General features: G+C 50.0%; 1 protein-coding gene across 2 annotated transcripts in view; it reads left to right on the top strand.

The window, feature by feature from the left end:
* The window catches only part of pald1a (phosphatase domain containing paladin 1a), a 41840-nt gene that overhangs the window by 1742 nt on the left and 15793 nt on the right, over positions 1-24305 (top strand). The window contains exons 1-18 of one of the 2 annotated variants that reach the window (XM_056576833.1): positions 1524-1696; positions 6640-6837; positions 7256-7358; positions 7970-8149; positions 8842-9006; positions 9306-9466; positions 11174-11249; positions 12376-12530; positions 12939-13035; positions 13140-13244; positions 13405-13500; positions 13591-13725; positions 14394-14510; positions 15561-15740; positions 16354-16551; positions 17408-17548; positions 17771-17842; positions 19136-19276. In XM_056576833.1, coding sequence (XP_056432808.1) covers positions 6653-6837; positions 7256-7358; positions 7970-8149; positions 8842-9006; positions 9306-9466; positions 11174-11249; positions 12376-12530; positions 12939-13035; positions 13140-13244; positions 13405-13500; positions 13591-13725; positions 14394-14510; positions 15561-15740; positions 16354-16551; positions 17408-17548; positions 17771-17842; positions 19136-19276 — 2307 coding nt within the window. In that variant the 5' untranslated portion in view covers positions 1524-1696; positions 6640-6652. Of the gene's footprint in view, positions 1-1523; positions 1697-6639; positions 6838-7255; positions 7359-7969; positions 8150-8841; positions 9007-9305; positions 9467-11173; positions 11250-12375; positions 12531-12938; positions 13036-13139; positions 13245-13404; positions 13501-13590; positions 13726-14393; positions 14511-15560; positions 15741-16353; positions 16552-17407; positions 17549-17770; positions 17843-19135; positions 19277-24305 lie in introns of those variants that run through there. The other variant, XM_056576832.1, reaches the window with a different exon arrangement.

Here is a 24305-nt window from a genome sequence, read left to right as displayed (position 1 = left end):
CCATTCTGGGAATAAATCAAGATAGCATTTTCCATAAATGTAACCCATAAAAAGTAATATCAGCAAATCTTAAATGATCTAAATCATTTTTTTTTTTTACTTCTGGGTTTCTGGGATCATTTTCTCAATATTTTACTGCTGACATGTGTCTTGTGCCTTGCCCACTGGCTGCAGATTACCAGTTTTTTCTTTTAGATAAACTGCGGTCTGAGAGTATTTCATCAAAGTATTGGCCCGCGTCACATCCTTCCGTTGCAGGAAGGAAGGAACAGGTGTGGCAGTAGTGGTGGTTCATTCAAAGTAACTGTCAATGTCTTAAATGTTATCTTGCTGTCATTGGCTTGGATAGTAGTTATTCTTAAATATGTTGTTTCCATCTGAGGGGGCTGATTATTAAGAATCATAGTGGAATGGCTTATTTGGCCAATTCTCTCAGGGGCATGTCCAGTTCACTTGCAACTCTATAAATGCTATACATGTATTTATATAGTTGGTCAGAATTGTCGTACAAGTAAATAAAGTCTTCAAGTTTACAAAATGTATACCACAATGTTTGGTATTGTGCGCTGCGTCTGCTGTCCATACAGTGCAAGACCCTTGGGTCGGAGGGGCAAAACGCAGCCCATTGCAACCAAAGCGCAAAAGCTTAAGTCTGAGTATTTGCCCAGCTGTAAGCTTATTTGCGCTCCAACATCGCATGTGTTAACAGCTAATGAATGAAGTAATTAGAACATCCTAATGAATTAGGCTTACATGGCGTCACCTGTGTGTTGTGTGGGGGGGGCTTTTGCAGGGGTTGCAGGGGGGAGGGGGTGGGGGTGCACTCATGATTTATCTCCTTGGGGGGGGTTGTTAGATCTGTATGTATTTTATTGAATACGTCTGAATGGTGCATTAGGTCCTGTGCTTTTGAGACGGGCACGCAGGGGGAGTAAGGGTCGTTCATGTGTGGGAGGCATTGTGTTGCCAGGAGCCTCGCTGAGCGATTGGACACGGACGAGCTTGATGAGTAAGCCTTCCTGGCTTCCGCCTCCACCACCCCCCTCCTCTTCCTCCTCTCAGACACTCACAGTTACACACAAACACAGGCGTGCCAAATCCGCCGCATGCCTGCGTCTGGCGCACACGTATAACAATAACTGGGCAAAATACACGGGGGCAACGCAACAGCATTATTCTGTCCCTCAGACTGTGAAGCTGTGGTCTCTCTCTCTCTCTCTCTCTCTCTCTCTCTCTCTCTCTCTCTCTCTCTCTCTCTCTCTCTCTCTCTCTCTCTCTCTCTCTCTCTCTCTCTCTCTCTCTCTCTCTCTCTCTCTCTCTCTGCATATCTTCTTGGACCGTGTAAGCCGACGGACGGACGGCACTCTCGTCTCGCAGCAACGACTCACCAGGCATATTTATGAGGACCCGTTGATGAAACCAACTGTCCACAGTCGCTTGGTCAGTGGGCAGGAGTGGAGGAGTGGAAGGAGAGCTGGGAGGGAGTGTGTGTGGGGGGGGGGGGGGGGCAGAGATTAGCCTCACAGACTCACACACACAGAGCGCTGGAAGGATGTTTGGCTAGGAGCACTGCTGCTGTCGCTGCAACTGGAAAGCTGTCATTTTTCCACTTTTGAGCACATCGCTTTTTGTATTGCGTTTGCTGCCGACGGAACAGGCAAGCACTTGGATGGTATACAGAGCAACCAGGAATCAGGTATGTGGTATTTGTTAACCGGGGGATTGGAACACAGCAGCTGTGATGTGTAGAGATATCGGGAGACTTGTGTCAACGTTTGTGAGGGTACTTCATATTCAGCTGAAAGTGTTGGGGTTAAATGACTCCCGTTCAATGACGCTTGGATTGGCATTTTGTTTTGACGTAATTCAGAGGTTTACTGTGAGGTCATTTCTTATGTGCCGGAATCCTGTCATCCATGCCATTAACTTACCAAGTTACCCTTTTATATCAATCGGAACTTGACCGTCGTAAACGTTGAAATAAAAGGTGACTTTGTTTGGGATATTTAGGACTGTAATATTCTGTCAGATATACATAAGCATCTGCCGACAGAATTGCGGTCAGACGTCGTTTGGTTAGACAAAAAAGAAAGCCACATTACCTCAGCCCTGAAATCACAGTCGATTGGCATCTCGGAATGAAATAAATTACAGGCACAGTTGTAAAAATAGATATGTGCACCCTTTTTTTAGCCACTGAACGCTGAAGAAAAATCCAATCTGAACTGTGAGCACATGATTTGGGTGTCGTATTAAAAATAAATGGCCAATGGAATAAAAGACTTTGGAAATTCCAGTGGTGAGGGTTTTGGACGTCATTATCATCACTATATGACATTAAGTGGTCCTTTGTCAGAATATTGCCTCTTGGTTTAAAATCGAACTGTGTACTTGCCAATTACATCCTCTAACTGAACAGCATGGCATCCTGTTGCCTCAGCCACTTTGTGGGCAACGTTGCACGTTTTCCAACCCAAACTGCCTGTTGACTTGTGTGAGTGTACGTGAAGGCACAACGTATTCAAACGTTTCTAGGGGACTAAGGATGTTTGGAGGAAGTACTGGCCTCATTTCCGGGTGTACCACTCTGATGTTTGATTGAGAAACTAGCATTATGCTGGGGAGTCACACTTTTCTGTAACCCCTTTTCATGCTGGTTGAAAGACGAGCAGCTGCAAGGAAGAAGTTTCAATAGGATCCAGCTAAGCATTTCCTGTCTGGGTGTGCATACACTTCCTCTACACAGACCTTACTCAATCTGTCCTTATCTCTGGTTTCCCGTTGGACTCGGCTGCACCTGATGATCAAATGTTTTATATATCAAAGCTGTGTGCGTGTGTTTTTTCGGTGTGCGTGTGTCAGTCTGTGTCTTGATGTGTGTGTTCCCCAGGTCAACGGTTATAACTGTTGAGTCCTCTCCATAGCCGTCCTCTACCTAACCTACCATACACATTTGAAATATTTGATTTGAGGCTTCTGTAGAAGCTGTGCTTGAGATTTAAGCCGTTGTGAAGTCTGTAAGTGATGATGACCTTTTAAGAATATGGTCTGATTTCCCCTTTTTCACATCCCCAGCCAACGTGACCACAGATGCCAGCATGTTCTGTTATTCTGCAGGCCACAAGACTGTCTCATTCTGGGCATTGTCACGCTGCCGGAACTAACTCTGTGGAAACGAGAAGAGCCCAGGTTTTAAGGGCAGCCAAGAGAGAGAGATAGAGAGAGTGTGTGTGTGTGTGTGTGTGTGTGTGTGTGTGTGTGTGTGTGTGTGTGTGTGTGTGTGCTAATTTGGGTTGTTCTTGCATGCATCCATGCTCCCTCATAATCGCATCACAGATATCAAATCATCAGAGGGCAAGGGCAACAGATTTGAAATGAAAGCCCCACTATGACCGGGACCCCCATCTCCCCCCCATGCCTCCTGTGAATGAGGAGCGTTCTGCATCCTTCCTCATATGAAGACCGGCCACCAACAGATGTATCCTGCAGCTGCACCCTCCTTCCTGTCCACATTTAGAGCCTTTTGTCTGCAGGAGCAGCAAACGATGGCGCATGCGGGACACCGGTAGAATTTAAATGGGCTGGCCCTGAATGGAGCCGTGCTTGCGGTACAAGGCGAGAGGCTCTTGGGTTCGCTTGCCAGCCCCTCTGTTTCGTTGGCCTGCCATCAGTGGGGTTTGGCGTCCTCCATGTTTTTAGAATAGCGGTGCACTTCTGGCCGGCTGTAATTAGTGGAGCGTCCAGATGCAGCCTTAAAGTACCAGAGGTGCCGTGTGGAGGGCCGAGCCCTACTGACCTTGTGTAGGCTGTTTAGTTTGCTGAAAACACAATGTTTTATTCACGTTTTATTAGCAGAATCTTTCGGCAAAGTTCGGATTCAACCCTGCTTTTTCTTATCTTTTGTCGCGCCCGTGTGTTGTACAGTAGTGTCTCTAATGCGGAGTCGACGGGCCCTCTGACGAGCCACCCTGATTGGGTCTCCAGGAGGATGTTTATGACTGACTAAGAGTTATTTCTAACCAGGCTTCCGACCGCCTCCTACTCGCCCCCGCCACTCTTCTGCCCATGCCCGAGATCGGCCTGGATAACAAGCCATGTCACAGGGACCCAGTAAGTCCTAAGAAATTGCATAGATTGTGCTAGGAAGGGGTGGGGACCAAACGGGTTGTTATTGAAACCCATTTGAAGGCTGTGAACTTAACTCAAACAAAATGTGGAAGCGTGAGTTATGTTTTCAGCAAGGCTTGTTTTCCTGCACGGAAACTCGGTTTGACATGTTTAAGAAGTCAAATCGAAAACCAAAAACCTTCTATCAGCAAAATATGGACCCCCTTGTTCTCTCCTTTAAAATAAATGACGGTGCTCTTGGAGGTGTGGAGATCCGTGTCGATCGCTGCTTTTAGAAGCATGTCCCCCTCTCTGCTGTCCACGGCCCATCTGTCCCTGGTGATGTGTTTGCTTGGGGTTGCTTACTTTATGGAACAAAAGGCAGAATTGTGTCGTCTCCGTGCGCCAGTCGGGCCGGACCCGACTGGCGGAGCCTCGAGGCATCTGGCCTCCAGATGTACCGGCATGTCGCCTTTCATGTCAGCGCTGTGGTGGGCCACCGGAGTGTTTCATGAGAAACACGCTCTCCGGGACATCTGAGATGGAAGACAGGGGGCAGGTGGGGGGGGGGGGGGCAAAAGGGATGTAAGAGAGAGTGAGAGGAGATACACTGCGGCCCACGGGCGAGCAACAGGGTACCCTGAGGTTTCTGTAGAGGGGGGGGGGGGGGGGGGGCGCTGTGGTGGTAGGGGTGTGGGGGTTGGGGGGGGGGGGGGGGGGAGTGTCCTACTGTAGAGGGAGGGCCACGGAGGAGGGGATTGGGAGGGCGGAAGACAGGGGTTTCGTCTTGGATGCGCGGTGCCAAGTTCACACACTCTGGGTTGGAAAATGGCGAGAATCGGAGGGCTCAGGAAAGCGTCTGGAGATGGTGGTGCAGGTCGCTCGCCACCCAAGATGTAAGACGTCCTTTACTACTAGTGTGTGTGTGTGTGTGTGTGTGTGTGTGTGTGTGTGTGTCTTTTTAGAGTATGCGGCCTGGTGGAGGGGATACAGAACGGGGTCGATTGTAACAGAACGTATTTCTAATTACTGCGCAGCCTTTAGCGAAGAAAAGGAAACGTTTGGTGAGCATAGTGCTCATTGAAAGTCTTTCAAACAGGCATCAAGTACTTTTTTTTATATTTTATTACAAGCATTAGTTTGCTCCGTGCTTGTTTATTTGACAACTTCTTGATCGCTGTTTCACATTTCCACATTTTCTTTGGTTCAGCAAATCACTCAAGACCATTTTTGGTATTTTTCTTCCTCCCCGTCTGCTTTTTATAGGACCCCTTCTTTTTTTTTCCTCCCTTCTTTAAAGCAAGCACACAGAAGCCCTGGGATCAGATCACATTGGACCTTCCAGAGTCAAGTCAAGAATTGACCTTCTCTTGCACACTCTCAGACACAACAATGTGCTGGTTTGGTGGGGGTGGTGGCAGGGGGGGGGGGGGCTGCTGATGCTGGTGGTGGTGGTAGTGGTACAGCTGGCAGTAGTGGGGTTGCTGGAGTGACTCAATTGATTTTGTTTCTCTCCAGGCCTCCAGGGAGAGTGGGCCCGGGCTTCAGTTCACACCCAGTTGCTTTTAAGTGGGCAGCTCTTGATTTGCTCTCTCAGCTTCTGTCCCAACTTTGATGTCGTCTGCTAGACTCACCGTGCCCTTCCACAATGCAACAGTTCTCCTTCCTTCGTGTGTGTGTGTGTGTGTGTGTGTGTGTGTGTGTGTGTGTGTGTGTGTGTGTGTGTGTGTGTGTGTGTGTGTGTGTGTGTGTGTGTGTGTGTGTGTGTGTGTGTGTGTGTGTGTGTGTGTGTGTGTGAACATTTTATGTGTAGGTGTGCAGGTGATCTTTTGAGGTGTGTGTGTGTGTGTGTGTGATTTGTTATTGAGGGTTTGACCGTGTGTGCGTACACACACCCCTATCTCTCTCCTGGAGATAGTCCAAAAGATGTTGATTCCTCGGGGCTGGTGAGACGTGGCGGTCCCGCTGAGGCTAGCTGGCGGTACGACTCGTTTGTTTATCTGCCCTGCTCACTGCGAGGCCCCTCTGTTTACTTAGAGTCTGGAGGGGGAGGGGGGGGCTTGCTACTTAAGATTCCGGCCTTGATTGTTCAGAGGTGTGTGTGTGTGTGCACGGAGAGGGGGGGGGGGGGGGGGCGGGGGGCGGGGGGTGAACTCTACATCAACATGGCTACAATTAACATATAAATACAGTCACACTTATTACTTACATAACACGTGTAAAGCTCCAGGAAACCAAGATGTCGCCATGTTGGCTAACGTTAGCCAAAAATAAATCGCTGGGATATTTGTGGCTGTCTGTAATGGACGGATGACGCTCTCCACGCCTCCGCTTGTATTGGATCCAGCCCATTCAAGAGGACTTCCCGCATACAAATACGTTGTCATGGTTGCCGCTTCTTTAACAAATGGACATTGTCATATATATTTTTTGTCTCTTATTTTGGTCTAGTGTGTGTGTGTGTGTGTGTGTGTGTGTGTGTGTGTTTTTTGTTTTTTTAATGCATACACATTTTCCTTTACTTTATCAAAGCTGCTTGAGGAGCATGGGTACAACCGCCAGCGCCGCGCCGCAACCCGTTTCCGTCACATCGCCACTTGAGTGTGTCCATGGCAACGGGATGGCCGACAGCAGGCACTCTCTGAGCATTAGCTCCTTCCAGACGGTCAACATCCACAACAACAAGGCCAAGTCCATTATCACCAACAAAGTAGCACCTGTCGTCATCACGTAAGTCCCCCCCCCCCCCCCCCCCCCCCCACACTCAACCACCCCCACCCCTCCAATGAAACGGCACCACACGTCCGAATCCATGTCCTCACAATTGGGTGTTATCAGTCTTTGATCAGTGGGATGCTACCCCCCACTGCCCTCCCCACCCCCCCAATCCCCCCCCTCATCCATCTCCACCCCACACCCGCCCCTTCCCTCCTTCTCTCTGCCGCTGTGTTTGTCTCTGTTATCATCTCATTTGTCAATCCGGGATTTGGGAGATATGGGACCATGGGCCAGCAGCAAACAAAGAGTCTGATAATTAAATTGCTCTGGCTCTCTCTCTTTCTCTCCCTCATCATCGCTGGCTGTCTCTCTCTCTCTCCCTCCGTGTGTGTATATGTATATATTTATTTGAGCCTGTTTGCCTCTGCAGGTATAATTGCCGGCAGGAATTCCAAATCCACGATGACATTCTCAAGACCAATTACAAAGTGGGTCGGATCTCAGACACCATGCCCGAGCACTATCTTGTGCAGGTAAGGCCAACATCCCATATTTATATCTATGTCCAGATATAGACCTAGGTATTGCTTTCTTTATCTTTCTCTCACCTACTCTCTTTCTCTCACTCTCTTTCCTTCTACCCTTCGCTCTCTATCCCTCTCGGATACACACTGTCAATTGTTTGGCCTCGCTCCCCAAAAGAAACGTGGATTCACCAAAGCTGTCTTTACTCTGGCCCTTTTCACATTCACGTGTCCAAATTGCGTAGTGGGCCAGGGAACATTGTCATGCGGCGGCTTTATGAGCTGAGACGGCCATCGTGGGCCGTTGTCACCCCTCCTCTGAGGGCTTTGATCTTCCCCAGGCCCCCTCGGTCGGGGCTGCCTCTTCTTTTCTGTCCGAGGCTTTCATTGTTTTTAGCCGGGCCTAGCCTCGAGTGTCAGTGTGCGCAGCCACACATAGATCCAAATCGGCAAGATTCCTGAATAATAAGCTGTCTCTCTGGACAGCAGGCGCTAGATCCTCACACAACGCGGTCACTGGCATTAGCCGGGCTCCGTGTTTTGATGAGAATCTGCGATTGCCTCCCTTGCCCAAAACCCCCGCACAGCCCCGCTGATAAGGTCTCTCTGGTGGCTCACAGGGGCAGTACTTCATGGTGCAGGATGTGCCCAGCAAGGCGGACGTACTCAACACCACGGGCAGCTACGGGGCCCCCAACTTCCGCCGGGTGAAAGGACCCCACGCCCTCTACGGGTTGGGCCAGCCCAGCCTGAACGGCTTCAAACAGGTCCTCCAGAGGCTTCATGCACAAGGCCATGAGGTGACTCGCATTCTTCCTGTTGTCTGTATGGCTGTTAGGTTTTGTTTTTCCCCATTAATATGTATTTTATTATAACCTATTAAGTGTTTCTTCAGAACGGCAAATTAACATGCACCCATTACAGACAGACCTATGCGGTGGTTGTTTGTCAGCGCTAGCAGCTGACTTGGCGGGCCGTGTGCATGTGTTGTGTGTGTAAATATTTGAGGAGTCAAGTGCTCAGTCTTGGCGGTGGCCGAGATTTAGAACTAATGTCAACAGAGCCGCGGCCATGTGGCCTGACTGTAAGGCAGAAGAGGGGGGAAAGACAAACCATGCGCCACTCTTGGTAGCTGGAAAAAGAGCGTCATTGTAATGATACGACGCCAAATCATACATCCCTGCCGAGGCCGTTTCAGATCCCTGAACCCGGCTGAACCATGACGACCATGGCGTGTCTCCAGCCAGCCTCAGTGGAGGCTAAAGGTTCAGTTATGGTTGCACGTTGACGCAACATGCGGTGGACGCAAGGAGGGTCCGCAAGTCCCTAATGTGTCCGTAGACTCCCTTGCACTGCGTCGACGTGGACCCATAACTAAGCCTTGAGTCGCGGTGCTGGCAGCCGAAGCGACCGCCTCGGTAAACAAGGCTGGGGTTATGTTCCCCGTCTCGCGTGTCCTAATGGCGTGTCTCCTCGACTCGTCTCCCACCAGGAAGTGATCTTCCTCTGCGTGCGCGAGGAGCCCGTGCTGTTCCTCCACAAGGGGGACAACTATGTGCCGTACACGCCCCGCGGGAAGGAGAACCTCCACGAGAACCTCCGCGGGCACGGAGGGGCGGAGCTGGTGGAGGGACTGGAGCTGGTCATCAGGAAGGAGGTACGACCCCCCCCCATGCGCCTCCTCCGTGTCAAGGTGTCCCTGGGAAAAACACCGTACCCTAACTGCTCCCGACAAGCTGTCGGCGTATGAATGCGTGTATGAATGGGTGAATGTTGGAAAAGCACTATATAAATGCAGTCCATTTACTACTTACCATAACGTACGCATGACTGTATGTGATTTGGATACAATTGTGTGACCTGTTTCTATCCTTTGCCATCTTTTGCTCTGACTCTCTCTCTCTCTCCCTCGCTCTCTTGCTCTCCCCCCCCCCCCCCCCCCCCCCCCCCCCCCAGCTGCACGACTTTGCGCGTCTCAGCGAGGGCGTCTTCTACGTGTACAGCGACATTGAGTTCTTCAAGGACGAGCCCCAGAAGGTGGACATCGCGTGCGAGGAGGACATCCGCGTGACGGAGGAGGTGTACAAGAGGCCCGTGTTCACCGCGCCGCTCTACAGGTGCGGAGGTCGTTCACACCGCCGCGGCCCTCCTATCAAGCGCAACGATAAACCGAGCGCAGCGTGGCGCCCGCTATGGAGACGCGGTTGAGGGTGGGGTGGGGCACCAGGGTCTGGAGGAGCGATCGCAGTCTCGTCGGTCGGATGGGGTTGGAGCGGGCTCCGCAGCATTTCCACGGCAGGGAGGATTTATGAATCACCACGAGTCACTTCCTTTTGCTAGGAGTCCCCTGAGGACCCATGAATAGGCCTGTACACTCATGGATGAATAAGATCAGATAACGGCCTGATATAGCCACTGTTATCTCTCAATCCCTTAGGGGTGCAACGGATCACAAAACTCACGGTTCGCATCTTGTCACGGTTTCTGAGTCACGGGTCGGATCATTTTCGGATCAACAACCACAAAAAGATAGCAAGACAAATGTGACTTTAAATAAAATTTTCAAATGTGTAAAAAACAAATAAAGTGAAAAATTAGGTAATAATCCTGCTTCCTTTAAGCATTGTACATATTTAAAAAAATTGCGTGTCCACATAAAATAAAAACTTATAAAAAATAAAAAATATGCAATCTGAGGCATTATTCCTTCTTCTTTTTAACATGGATAGTAAATAAAAATTAATAAATAACTGTGTCCAAAGGAAGCACAGCAGACCTGGATTTAAAACTTTAAATTCAGGATGTCTGCATTGCCTGGGGAGAGTTTAGAGTCTACCCTCCCTTGGCAATACAGACATCCTCATCTTTTTTTTTTCATCAAGTATTGTAGCGAAATACAGTTTCTGTTGTGTTTTATTTGGCATTTTGTAAATCCATTGATTTCTGTTTGAAGACTTATTGCTCGTGGACCGGAATCGGAAAGGGGGGCTGGTTGTAGTCTTTTCGCTCAGTTCTAGCCCTACTGTTGATTCGGAGAACCGAGCGAAAAGACTGCAACCAAACATAAACAGCCCATTTCCGCTTTCGGTTTCCATTTCAATGGGATTTACAAAATGCCAAATAAAAGACGACCGAAACTGTATTTCGCTATGATACTTGATTAGGAACATCAACGAACACCACTAGCCACTCGGTGAGTTGCACATTTCTGAAAACGAACGTTTACGTTTGTGAATGCCAAAAGCCAGCCATTCTGAAGCAGGCAGGGGCGATTCGAAATGAGCCAAATACCCGAGACTGGACCAATGGTCAACATTTCGGTGTGTCAACCACTATTTCATCCTACACAAACCAGAAAGGGGGCTCAATGTGCTAAACACCGGAATTGTCCTTTAAACATTCGCCGATCACGTGAACGCACAACTTTTCTTTTTTTTTTATCAGCCGATCCGCGGATCACTTGCGTGCCGAACCGTGAGGGTTGATCCGTACGAATCACGGGTTACCCGTGACCCGTACGGATCAACCTATCCGTTACAACACTAAAATCCCTGCATTAAGACGATAAGAATAAAGGAAGATGAAGAAGGAGACGGTGGCGGCCCGCCCTCTCTCTGAGCCAGATTCCTCCCATCATCCCTGGTGAGGGGTTTAAATGGAAGCGCTGGTTTCCTTTCAAAGCTCATGAGGATAGTAAATAGCACAGGGAGGGAGGGAGGGCGGGAGCCTTGTGGACAGCAGTGGGCTCCAGCTCAGTGTTTACACATGTGTCATGGCCTACATAACGGCGATGTGTACAAATCACTGTCCCGGTCTTCCACCAGGTACCACCGCCTACCACTGCCTAGTGAGGGCGCTCCGATGGAGGACGACTTTGACGCCTTTGTGAAGATACTCAGGGTAAGAGAGCATCCAGTAAGCCACTGTGACATAAACCACTCCACCGATTCAAAGGAGAGGTTTGTGTTTCCTGGCCCGGTTCCGGCAGGCACTAATTCACCGCTGCAGCTTTTACAACCTCAGTTTGGACGTGCTTCTCACAGGAGATTTATAGGTGGAATTGGAGCAAGGCATCTGGACCGTCTCTGTGAGACAAATGGGGGGGGGGGGGGGTGATGTTTTGGATATGGAATCGCGATTCCTGCTAACACCAGACTTATCCCGTCTCGTTTTTTATCGGGCCTGTGTCCTCCATCCATCACCGGCGGTTATGGATGCGTCCGTAGTTCCCAAGGCCGGGGATGGGTTGGCGACCGGGATCTTTAGAGGGGTCAGGAACAGTCAGAGTGCGCAGGGCCCTGGCCGCTCGGTTCTGGTTTCCATCTCGCCCTTCACTCACACAGGATGCTCCTCGTCTTTTGCTTATTCTCCTCACTGCCAATTTTATTTGGACTTTTTAAGTCGTCGGAATCGACTTCCCCGTGAGCCCCCTGTCCAGTTCCCTGTGGTTGGAAAACATGGCAGTTGTTGGGGAAAACGATACGAAAAGATACGAAAGATATATCATCAATTGTTCGCGTTATTTATCGTGCTGTGGTTCCTCTTTCTGTCTTCTGTTTTTCATTTTGGCTGTGTCAGGTTGTAGTCTTGCTCTAGCTCCGTCTCGTCAGCAGTCGCGGTGAGGGGAAGCACGGAAGGCCCATGTTTGGTCGCTTGCCCGACATTCAAACCGTTCTCACACACGCATGCACACACACAAACTTGTACAACAAGGTTCAGAAAAAGCCTTCAACCAAGACATTCGCCTTTCGACGTACTGCCCCACATCCAATCAGACTCTTGCCGAAATGTTGAAATAATACCACCCCTCACATCTTTCTTCAAGTGATCAAAAACTTTTCAGCTGTGTGAAGACATTCAAAACGGCTGATGCTTGGCACTGTGACAGAGACACATTTACAGTGAAGCATGGTTATCACCTCGAAGCCATCGCCTGATCACTTTGATGTTCACTCATTAGGTGCTGTGAAACTGCCCCCCCCCCTCCTCCTCTTCTTCACCTGTCTTTTGGTGTCTGCTCTTCCAGGAAAGCCCCAGTCTGGGCCTGGGCCGGGACAAGTCCAGGCCTCTCCCCGCCCTGCTCTTCAGCTGCCAGGTGGGCGTGGGCCGCACCAACCTGGCCATGATCCTTGGCACCCTGGCCATGAACCGTCTGAGGGGCCCCTCCAAAGAGCTGCCAGAGTAACCAAGCCCCGACCTCTCCTCCATGTTTATTTGTAACTCATAATCACAATGATACACTTTTTGTACTGTTTGTACACTTTACTTAAATTTATTTTTTACTCTAATACGTGATTTGAATTGGACTCAAATTTCAATTAGGATTGAAAGGAAGTCAACAGTATGACGATTTCACGGGTCGATCGTTATAATCCAGCAATCGCAAGAGTATCAAATCCTGCTTGTGTTGTTCTTTTACGAAAAAAAAGCACTATAGTTCAAATTGAATTTGAATTGAATGTATACTCAGTTGAAAGTTGGAGGTCCACAATTGAGTCCATGGTAATAATCAATTAAATAAATGAAGATGTCACGTGTGTTGAACGGCGAGGAGGAGGAGAACTGACTGGGTTTGTGTTTGCGTTCCAGGGTGGAGGGCCTCGCCCCCTCGGAGCCCAAGCCACTGCTGCGAGTCATCCAGTCCCTGATCGACAAGCTGCACAACGGCCAGCAGATCATGGAGGAGGTAGGGTGACGCACCGACACATGTCCTCCTACTGTCGTCAGCGTGCGTGTGTGGGATCGGTTCTGTGTATTCTGGCTTCAACTGGGTTTTTCTGTGTCTGAAAGGTTGACCACGCTATCGCCTTGTGTTCAGAGATGCACAACATCAAGGAGGCCATATATGAAAACAAGAGCAAGCTGGAAGGGCTTGGGGAGGATTATCAAATTCAGGTATGGGCGAGAAAAGAAAATAGAAATGTTTTTTTAATTGTATGTATATTTGAACCCTTCACATTTTTCTGAAAAGCCATTTTGCTTAGAGCACCAACGGCTCAGACAAAACCGAACATTCTGAGCTAACTCAGCCCGTATGTCTGTTAACGTCGGCCAGGGAAGCAGCACCAAAGACTATTTCCTCCACCGGACCATGCAGAGCTTGGAGCGATACTTCTACCTGATAGTCTTCAACGCATTCCTCCACGAACAGGTAATGCATCGGAGTGAAAAAAAACTCAAAACCCCCCAAAAAATATTTGGCCCGGAGTTAAAATTAACATTGATATGCATCGTGACCCAGTACCCTTTAGCGTTCGCGTGTACCTTCAGCCAGTGGATGTGCAGCCGCGCGTGGCTCTACCGGTTGCTGGCCGGCATGGACCTATCAGAACTGTCGGCTCCGGCCGACCTGGTCACCAAAGGAGCGCGCGTGCTGGTGAGTCGTGCAGCACGCTGTTGTTGTTATGCAATGGATGTATTCTGTATATTAAGGAAGGAACATTTGAACACAACAATAACTTCAGAATGCAATGGATTTGCTTCGAGAGTCATTTTATGTTGCTTTAAGCACACCTTAATATACCTTAATGGTATAAATAAGAATTAATTACAGATTTCTGTTGTCCATCCCTTTCAGTATTAACAACTTTCATCGAGCGGTGAGGTGGATTCTTTTCAGTGTTGTCTGATATTATGTACCAATTGGGGCAAGATCATATAGGCGGGATCTTGTGTTTGATGCCCAGTCCAAAAAATCCTTGGTTGTGAACCCCCTGATGTCTGCACTCCACATGTGGGCCTCCTAGGGATTATGTGCCACTCATTAAAATCCCCTATAAAGTTGCATTGGATCAGAGGATGCATGGATATATCTGAATTTTGTCCTGGAACGGATACATTTTCAAAGTAAACGTTCCTAAATGCTATTTTTAGGGAAAACACAGGTGGGATTCGTCTTTTTATTTCTTGTGTGTGTGTGTGTGTGTGTGTGTGTGTGTGTGTGTGTGTGTGTGTGTGTGTGTGTGTGTGTGTGTGTGTGTGTGTGTGTGTGTGTGTGTGTGTGTGTGTGTGTGTGTGTGTGTGTGTGTGTGTGTGTCCTGGCAGGTTGCTGACGAGTACTTGGCGCCAGATGTCCTCAGCACGGTGAAGGAGATGAAGGTGGCCAACTTCAGACGCGTGGCCAAGATGCCAGTTTATGGGATGGCTCAGCCCACATCTGAGGTACAGGCAGCTGGCTGCCTTATCCCCCCCCCCCCTACCCAACCCCACCATCTTCCTCCTCCTCGACCCACATGACGAGAGAGAGAGAGAGAGAGAGAGAGAGAGAGAGAGAGAGAGAGAGAGAGAGAGAGAGAGAGAGAGAGAGAGAGAGAGAGAGAGAGAGAGAGAGAGAGAGAGAGAGAGAGAGAGAGAGAGAGAGAGAGAGAGAGAGAGAGAGAGAGAGAGAGAGAGAGAGCGCTCCCCCTTTGTTTAACCCAACATGGTTATATAAAGTAATGTTATTCGGCTCAGTGCGGGTTTGTGAGTCATGCCTGTTGAGAGCAGCGTGGCGCACCTCTGAATTCATATCGGGATGTCAAAGGTATTCATTCTCCTCCCTGCGGCGCTCCACACACTCCCATTGAATGTTTACACTCGCACAATTCCTGACTCCATTATGCGATGGTGGAGATGTATGGGGAGCCAGGGTTGAGGCGGGTCGGACTTCAAATGACACCCGACTCGCATCAGGTGTCACCTGCACTCCCCAGCTCTTTGAGGGGTTTTCCCTCATGCCGGCTCTTCTCTATCACTTGATGGACCCTGAGGGGGCCCTGAGGAGTTTGATTCCTCAGGGGGCCCTCAGGGTCTAGCATTGCCCTCTGTGTCGTTCACTACGGTGAGGAGCAAGACCTCCTGGGAGGCAGCTTCTATTCTCTAAGGGTCCTCCGCATATCGCCTGCCAGAGCGCCTCCCAATCTGCCAATAGCGTTAAGACAAATGCCTACACCGTTTCGTTCTTTTTGATATTTTTGCTTTTTTGTTTTTTGTTTGTCATGACACAAGTGGTGAGAAGTGTCACCAGTGGTGAGACTTAAATTCTCTCAATTCTCTTTTTCAACCTTTAGGCATGCCTCTGAATTGCACCGCCGTGATTCCCTATTCCCTGTTCAAAAAAACATTTTATTCCTTGTTGTCCTGTCGCGCCATTCTCCTCGCGAGGCGCGTCGTATCGCAGCTTTCGCGTGACAACGCGCGACTCCCCCTCTAAAGTCCGAGCGCCTTCCGCAGGCCACGGCCGCAGTGCTGGCCCACCTGACGGACGAGAAGCGCAAGCACAGCACGGTGCTGTGGGTCAACCTGCAGGAGGAGCTGGTGCTGGAGGCCAACGGCCAGGTGTTCACCCCGCGGGAGCCGTCCAGCCTGGAGCAGCACATCGCCCTGCCCTCCGCGGACCCCGCCCTCATCGAGGTGAGGGGGAAGCAGCTCCAGGAAGTCAATGGAAGTGGCATGAAAACCGGAGAGCTGGGATCTGTCCAGTCCTCCGTTTTTTGTGTAGTTTGTGTCATGTTTTTAATTTTCATCCGTTTGATGCTATTGTGTGGTGATAATGTATTGCAATCGTGGGGGCGGTAATTAAAAAGATTCACCGATGAGAAAAAGAAAGGTTAAGGAAGGACCACTGGGATTTATTCCAGAGAATATAAAAGTGTCATCAGTGGAGGCATTTAAAACGCCTCTTCACGAGTCGCTGGTTTTAATTCCAGCATGTGGTCCTTCACTTCATGGGATCGTTCCCCCTCTCTCAAACCACCTTCCTGTCCATCTTCACTGTCCTCTCTATAAAGGCAAAACTGCCCTAAAAATATTGAATGGAAAATAGTATATTCCGTTATATTTAATAATTGTTTGTTTGACGATATTCGAACGATAACGGGCTATAATCCCACATAGCCCATGAACAAAGACATTACACACATTTCACATAAGCCGTCTTGCGAGTGGGGACGGGGGGGTAGGGTTGAAAGCAGCTTTACCAGATAGTAACTGGTATCTTTAATGACCCCCCCCCCGCCCCCAACAGAAACTGGAGCTGTCTCTGAAGGAGGAGGTGCTGCGGGCCCAGAAGTGGCTGGAGGTCACCCTGGAGCAGGACAAGCAGATGAAGATGTTCAAGAGCTGCCGGACGGTGCGAGAGGCCTTCACCCAGCACAAGAGCACTCACCCGGGGCTGCTCTACCGGCGCATCCCGCTGCCCGAGTGCAGCGCCCCCAGAGAGGAGGTAGGGCTCGGGGGGGGGGGGGGGGGGTTCCTGCTCTGGCTGAAAGTCTGTTATTTTTTCGGGTCAAGATCGGCCCACGCACACATCCAAATCACGCAAGCAGAGTTTTTTTTTTGTTAGGGAGTGGTTAGAAAAACACCCAGGAGACGGATAGGACTTCATTACGCAACGGTTGCGTCGAACGTATCGTTGGTTGATCGTTGCTTGTTTCCTGTGAAACTGACTGTGGTTTTTGAGATTGTGACATGAGGTTGGTAAATCCTCCGCTAGTGTGACAATCGAACCGCTAAATCACATTGATGTCACTGATGGCTTGTGCTGATCATACTATTGCCCCTCATACTAAGCGGCATTATGATCAATCGTAGCATGATTATCCACGCCGTTTCCCTTTTGAAATATATCACAAATTCAAAATCCTTCACACGGTCGTTTGTAGGAATTAGCTTGCAGGCAATGGGAGGCCGATAATAAAGCCTTTTACTCCCTCTAGTGGTGATGGTTGATAGTATCCAACCCTGCCGTCCAAGTTGAAGGGCCGGTTTGGAAGTTCCAACTGAACTATTCTTTCTATTATACATTTATGTAACCACTCAAAATAAATGGTTTAAGATTAAAGAGGTTATGAATGCCACGTTTGTCTTTTGGAATCAATTCATTCAATACTATTTTTCTTTCTGAGAAGGACAAAAATCCCATGCTATGATATGAATACATTGTTCAAAAAAGTGTGTGTGTGTGTGTGTGTGTGTGTGTGTGTGTGTGTGCGCACGCAAACATTCTTGGGTGTGTGTGCGCTCGTGTGTGTGTGTGTGTGTGTGTGTGTATGTCTTTGTCTGTGTCGGTTTGGTTTCAGGACTTTGACAAGCTGATGGAGGCCATGAAGATCGCCCTGGCAGAGGACTCGCGCGCCGCCTTCGTCTTCAACTGCTCCAGCGGCCGGGGCCGCACCACCACCGCCGTGGTGGTCGCCGCCCTCACTCTCTGGCACTTTAACGTACGCGCGGCCGGCGTCCAACAACACATTCCGGCCATCACCCCTCTGTTATTTCAATTATCAGGAAGGACGTCCAACCAAAAAAAAAATAATACATTCCCCACCGCCTGCTGTTGTTTCCATTATGCATCTTTCTGAAGGAATTGTAGCGGTACCGTCGGGTGTTTGGGAATTGAACTCTGCATGAAATTGAACCCGCCGATGCATTCCTCTGCCCTCCAGGGATTTCCTGAGTTTGGCGACGATGAGATTGTGAGCGTTCCCGACGCCAAGTACACAAAGGGAGAGTTCGAGGTGGGTAGCCCCCCCTTGGCTTCTGTTTACTGCTCTCTGTGTGTGTGTGTGTGTGTGTGTGTGTGTGTGTGTGTGTGTGTGTGTGTGTGTGTGTGTGTGTGTGTGTGTGTGTCTGTGTGTCTGTGTGTCTGTGTTTATATTTAATGAATACTGGCTGCAGCCACTAGCACACACACACACACACACACACACACACACACACACACACACACACACACACACACACACACACACACACACACACACACACACACACACACACACACACACACACACATCTCTTAACCGGTGCCATCAGAAGGTCAGATGGTTGGGGGACATTGCCGAGGTGATGTGACGTGACGCCACCGTTGTCATCCCCGTCGAACCCAACGGTAACATCACATCTCATCGCCTCGGCAACGTTCCCGTGGTTACCAGCCATGGGGTCGGGGGTTAAATCTTTCCCCTTGATGCGTCCACAGCGAATCTCTCTATGGCCCACTGGGTTATGCTTATTTCTGTTTAGCGTGTCGGCGGCTTCACTCCCGAGCCCATCAGATTATAATCGCGGGGACGCCGCTGAGGGCCCCTCGCCGGTGTCACGGCTCCTGGCGCGCTGACAAACGCGCTCGGTTGCGGCGCTGTGTTCTTGCCTGGAGGCCTGTTCCGTTCTCTGTTTCCTGTCAGGTCTGCCAGCCGCCACCGCTATTCACCAGCTGGCAGCTCAGCTACTGCCAGTACTACGGGCCGCAATCGGAAGTTCACGTATCAACGTTCACAGCACGGCTAACTACCAAGTGGAGTTTCCACCGTTTCATTGTGGATGCGGAGTACGCGTGTGAATTGTGCTGGCGTGTGTATCGGGTGTTATTGTTAATTAGCGCAGCGCTGCAAACCACACGCCTCTACCCGCCTTCCGTTTGACCCACACACAAACAGGGCACTCGATGTAGGTCATGAGTCTAACGCCACTGCCGCCCTTAAGATCTGGGTCAGCCATAATGTGGGTCGGGCTGTGGGCTTGTTATTGACAGTCTAGGGCACAAACGGAACTCTTGACTTTTCGGACCGCTGAAAAAGTAAAACCATACATAATAGTTCTCCAATTAAAGTGTGAACTCCCAGTGGAAGCCTAGCATTGTGGTCCTGGCTAGTTCAACTGGTAGAGCTTGTATGTAAGAAATGTATGCAGTCATGGTATTATAATGTGTTTTGAAGTGTGTGTGTGTGTGTGTGTGTGTGTGTGTGTGTGTGTGTGTGTGCGTTTAAATCCCTCGCTGACGTGCCGTCTGGTTGTGCGTGGCGTCTCAGGTGGTGATGCAGCTGGTGCGCCGGCTGCCCGACGGCCACCGCATGAAGAGGGAGGTGGACATGGCGCTGGACTCGGTCAGCGAGACCATGACCCCCATGCACTACCACCTGAGGGAGAACATCATCAGCACCTACAGACAGGTAGGTGGAAAAAAACCAACGAACATGGCCTCTCTTTGATTTCTCTCTCTAAAAATGAAAAGAAAACTGCATCTCAATCAGGTGCAATTTTCATAACCATTTGATGCCGTTTGACGTGTCAAAACATGTTTGACTGCACTACCGCATATGTCCCACAGATGGCGATAATAACATGGAAAAACACCTCGCGACCAGTTCATACTGTATAAGCCTGTATAAGTTCATACTGTATAATAAGTCTGCTAATGCAACAGTTAGGAAATAGCCTATACTTGAGACGGCGGTGGGGGCGTATGGCTGCTATCCGGTCGGCCAATGATTCACCATCACTTCAAATGTTCCGTTCATGTCTTGCATAACGTTTCTGTATAACTTGTTTCTATGCTGAGCTCGCTGGGATGCTGAGGGGTCTGCCTCTCTTTGTCCTCCTTGTATGTTTGACGTCCAGCGGGGCCCGGGTGCTCTGCAATTTGTAATGTGGAGCCGCAATCAGCTGCCGCTGCGCACCAGCGGCCCTGCTAATGCGCCGGAGGTAGCCGGCCCCGTCTCTACAATATAAATGGCCCTCATTGTCCGGCAGCTCCCTTTTGTTGTGTTTTTTTTTTTTCCGTCTCTCTTTTTTTTTTTTTCATCATTTTTCGCTCCCCATGTGTTTTTGCTCTGGTGGACTCGAACCGCTTCTCAGTCGTCGTCTCACCCCCCCCCCCCCCCCCCCCCCCCTCCCCCCGATAGGAAAAGCGCTGTTGTAATCCCTGACGTTGTGATCTTTTTATGGATGAACTCGTTAAACGGTCCTGCAGCACTGCAGCAGGCGGGATGCATGGACGCTTCTTATGCTTTTGTTGTTTAACGCTAAAGCTGTGGTACCTCTCTGGGGGGCCAGTGGCGCGGGGGAGCGCAGAGTCGACTGCCCCCCAACGTCTCCCCACGGCTGGCCTGAGACCTGTTCGACTGTCATTGGATTGATTGATCAAGTGTATCATGTTCCTGCGAGGCGCTGTGGGATCTTCAAACCCGAGTACGTTCACCCGTCGATCGGAACCGTACAAAAAGAGCACATTCCGTTCCTGTGTGCTTTGGGTTTGCATCAAACCGTGTGCGCGTGTGTGTGTGCGCGTGTGTATTAGGAGTCGGTTCCGCCGGGGTGGAGACTGAGCGCGTGCTGTGCCCGGCGGACCCCAGGCTGGCACTGTGTTCCATCGGGCCCCGGGGCCCCTCTTCCTCCAGGGGCTGGCGGGGCCAGGTGATAAACAGTGCCAGATGCGCCCAGGGCTCTGCAGTACTGGGGATGGTGTCCGGGTCGGGGCTGATGCACGCGGGGGACGTTGGGGGTGGAGGAGGGGGGGGGGGACTTCTTTCCTCACGTGACCCCCTGCCCCCCCCGCCCACCCACTCCACTCCCTCTTCGCTGCCCTTTCTCCCTGACAGTGGTCGGAAAAATGTGTCTTCAATGGAGAAAAATGTATTGACACTAGTACCCGGACCGTCCACTGGATCTCATAGGGCGGAGAGGGATGGAAGGAGGGGATGGCTGTGAGTTTGGGGGGCTGTGATCCAGAAGACTTAACACCCCCCCCCCACCCAATCCCGCCCTGGGTCACAGTGGACTGGACCTGACTTTGCATTACGTCCTTCCATTACCGGTGGAGGTGTCAAGTACAACGTCCTGCTTGCAAATGGCACACAGCACACACTTCCCCTCTCCGTATTCTCCTTTTTGGACCTCCTCCCCTCCTCTACAGCCGCCTCCCTTCTCCTGCTATCTTCTTGGCACTCCTCCGCTCTTCTTGGGCCTCTTCCTCCTCCTCCTCGCTTCTTGGACCTCCTACGCTCTTCTTGGGCCTCCTTTATTCTCCTCTTTTCTCTGACCTCCTCCCCTTGGGCCTCTTCCTCCTCCTCCTCCTCCTACTCTTTCTCCTCTCTCCTTGGGCCTCCTCCCCTCTCCTCTGCTCTTCTTGGGCCTCCTTCTCCTCCCTTCTTGGGCCTGCTCCCCCCCCCTCCTCTTCCTCCTATTTCCTCTGGCCTCCTTCTCCTCCTCAGGAATCAGCCCCAGAGCCCCATGATAAAGAATCCATGCTAAGGAATGAATGAATGAATTGATTCTTTATTTTTCCAATTGTCAAGCCGTTGGGTTGCACTCTGTGTCCTCCACCTCTATCTATTGGTCCAGCTCCCCTCTGATGGGCTTTTGTGTGTGTCGTGATGTTATTCTAACAGTAGCTTCCTGTTGCTTCTGCTTAGCGTGGGCCCTGTGAACTCCCAACAAGACGGCCTCGGAAGAAGCCTCACGTAATCTAAATCTCTCTGCGTTCGTTTTTTTAAGTTTTTCTGCACCTCAACTGTTTCCATTCTGCACTATGTTCCACTCCCTGCCATCCAACTTTTTCTTTTTTTTTTTCACATTCCATTTTTTCTTGTTATTTTGCTTCTAATCTTATAAATCCATGACTAGTGAAATATAATCTGGAGCCTAGCGCTGCATCGTGTTACCTGCTGGTTAACTGATTTTTCTACTACTGATTGTGTCCAGCTTAGTAGCGGACACCCACATACAAACATACACAAAACACTTGAGCGCACTGTTGCTTACCTCTAGACGGGAAGCTCTACCAAATGGTATTAAAGTCCTTCTGGGGGTTCTTACTGGTGGAAATGGTCGGAAACCCTCTGTAGCGTCCCTCCTCCCTCTTCTTCCTTATATTGTGGAGGAGACGGCATGTAGCACAGTGGCTGACCCAACACACACACACACACACGCACACATTCACGTTCACATTCACCATTCCCACTCTCTGAGTGCCAGACATAAATGCATGTTTTCCAGAACTTCTGCAACAAAGGGAAGATGTTTCCCCCCCCCCCCGACTTTTTCCTATCGATTTATTTTCCCCTATCTCCAATTCAGATAGGCACCATGAAAAGCGCTCTGGTGGGAGTTTCGACGGACGCGAGTCACACTGTGTGTAAAGACGGGCCCTCACGGTTTGGAAGGGGCTGTGGAAACATTTTTTTAGAAAGGGGAGAATGCTGCGAGCAGGTTTTTCTGACGAAAGGTAGCAGTAGCCTCTTGAAGAGAGGGGTGGAGGAGGGGGACTCAAAGATCTCAAACCTCCGAATAGTTTAGGTTTTGGTGGGGGCAAGCCAGCCAGATGCCTCCTCCCCCCCCTCCAAGAAACTATCAACCCCAACAAGGGGTTAGAAAGTATGGTGGATATGTAGTCCAACTATCTCCAAACCGATGGAAAACAAGCTGAAATCTGGGTAAACTTGGTGTTTCACTTTCTTTCCCTTCGAGTTTGTTTCGACCAGTCATGTTGCCCGGGGCGAAGATCTGTTAGCGTGTAATTGACAGAGACAAACTCGGGGCAGAAGTGTCTGTAAAGGTTTCACATCAACCCTGTGTAGCCTGGCCACTGTACAAGCACACTTATTGAAACCCCCCTCCTGAAAGCCTCATCCACTCCCAGCAAATGAGTTTTCTTCGCAAGCACAACTGGGTAACAAAGCAGGAAACCGCTCCGCTCCATGCAGTTATTTGGTTTCCAGCCCAGGCTCTGTGCCTTCTTCCCCTTGGAGCTCTGCCTTTCGTGGGACTGCTCGATCCTAGATTAACGGATCAGGGGAGAGATAAGTGAAGTGAGAGTCCTAACGGCCCGAAGGTCTCGCAAGGCTTCCCAGGTTCCAGCCTTGTTTGCTCATTGAGCGTTCAGGCACTTCATTTGCCAGGGTGCCCATGTTGTGTTTGCCAGATCCCTTCTCTCCTTATTAGGAACATAAGTGGGTTAATTAGGAGGAGTCGGTCTGAAAATGGCCAAGGGAAACATGGCACAAGTTGCCCTAACCCCCACCCTGAACCTAACGTAGGCTTTGAATTGGCAGCAGTGGAAGATGAGGGGTGTGTGTGTGTGTGTGTGTGTGTGTGTGTGTGTGTGTGTGTGTGTGTGTGTGTGTGTGTGTGTGTGTGTGTGTGTGTGTGTGTGTGTGTGTGTGTGTGTGTGTGTGTGTGTGTGTGTGTGTGTGTGTGTGTGGGGCCCCCCGGCTGTGCATGAAAAGAGTCTCTCAGTCGAGCGCAGGGTGGACGACAGGAAAGCGAGGGGGGCTACTGCTGCAGTATGTTGTTGTTTCTTTTAGGCGCGATTCCCCACCTCTTCACATGCCTGTGCCAATGGCAATATTGACAGCGGTTCACCGACCAAATAACTTATTCTGCTTGAATTGCGATTCCAGTCTCGTTTTAGTTTTTTCGGAGGGAGAAAAGCTTTTCGGCAGGTGCACGGAGGCAATGAGGCTGGGCGGCCTGTTGACGACAAGCTCAGACAGGGATTTGTCCGGATGCGTCCTCATACCCTCTCTCCGCCCCCCTGGCGGAGAGAGGGTATGAGGACGCATCCGGACAAATCCTGAGGGAGCTTCTGTGGGGTGGTGGCCAGGGAGAACAGGTGGGACTACCCAGGAAGACCACCGTTCAGACTGGAGGTGCATCGTCCTTGAACCAGAGCAGCATGCATTAGGATGCCAGAGCTTTCTGTTTTTCCTGGTTCGGAGTTATGTTATGATGGTGGGGAATTTTATAGTGCTTTTCAGGGTCATTTGAGTGGAATTGATCTTGAAGCATGTTGCTGGTACTGGTGCTCAAACGATGGAAGGGAAAATATTTTTTTTACATAAATAAAAACACAAACCATAACAGACTGATGGATGACAGAAAAAGTCAGTTGTCAAAAATCGGACGATTCCACAACTTTAGTTAGCCCTGTTTCCAGCTTTGGTGTTCTTTCATCGTTGTTGTGCTTTCATCATCTTCTCCCACTACCAACAAAAAACGATCCATTCAATGTTGTCCTTGGAGGGACAACAGAGCCCAAACAGATGGCGATGTTTCTTGTTGTTTCCCACTGATGAAAACATTACCCAGCTTTTGGGTAGGCCTGTCAAAAAACAATTTTGACTAACGGCCGTGGTTCTTGGTCTACGCCCAGTCGTCCTTGCTGTCTGCCGGACCGTGCTCTCTACGGGGAGGACTTCAGAG

This window comes from Gadus chalcogrammus, chromosome 18 (assembly GCF_026213295.1).
Source record: "Gadus chalcogrammus isolate NIFS_2021 chromosome 18, NIFS_Gcha_1.0, whole genome shotgun sequence".
Lineage (NCBI taxonomy): Eukaryota > Metazoa > Chordata > Actinopteri > Gadiformes > Gadidae > Gadus > Gadus chalcogrammus.
Note: the sequence above shows the minus strand (reverse complement) of the source record. Positions and strands in the feature narration are given on the sequence as shown.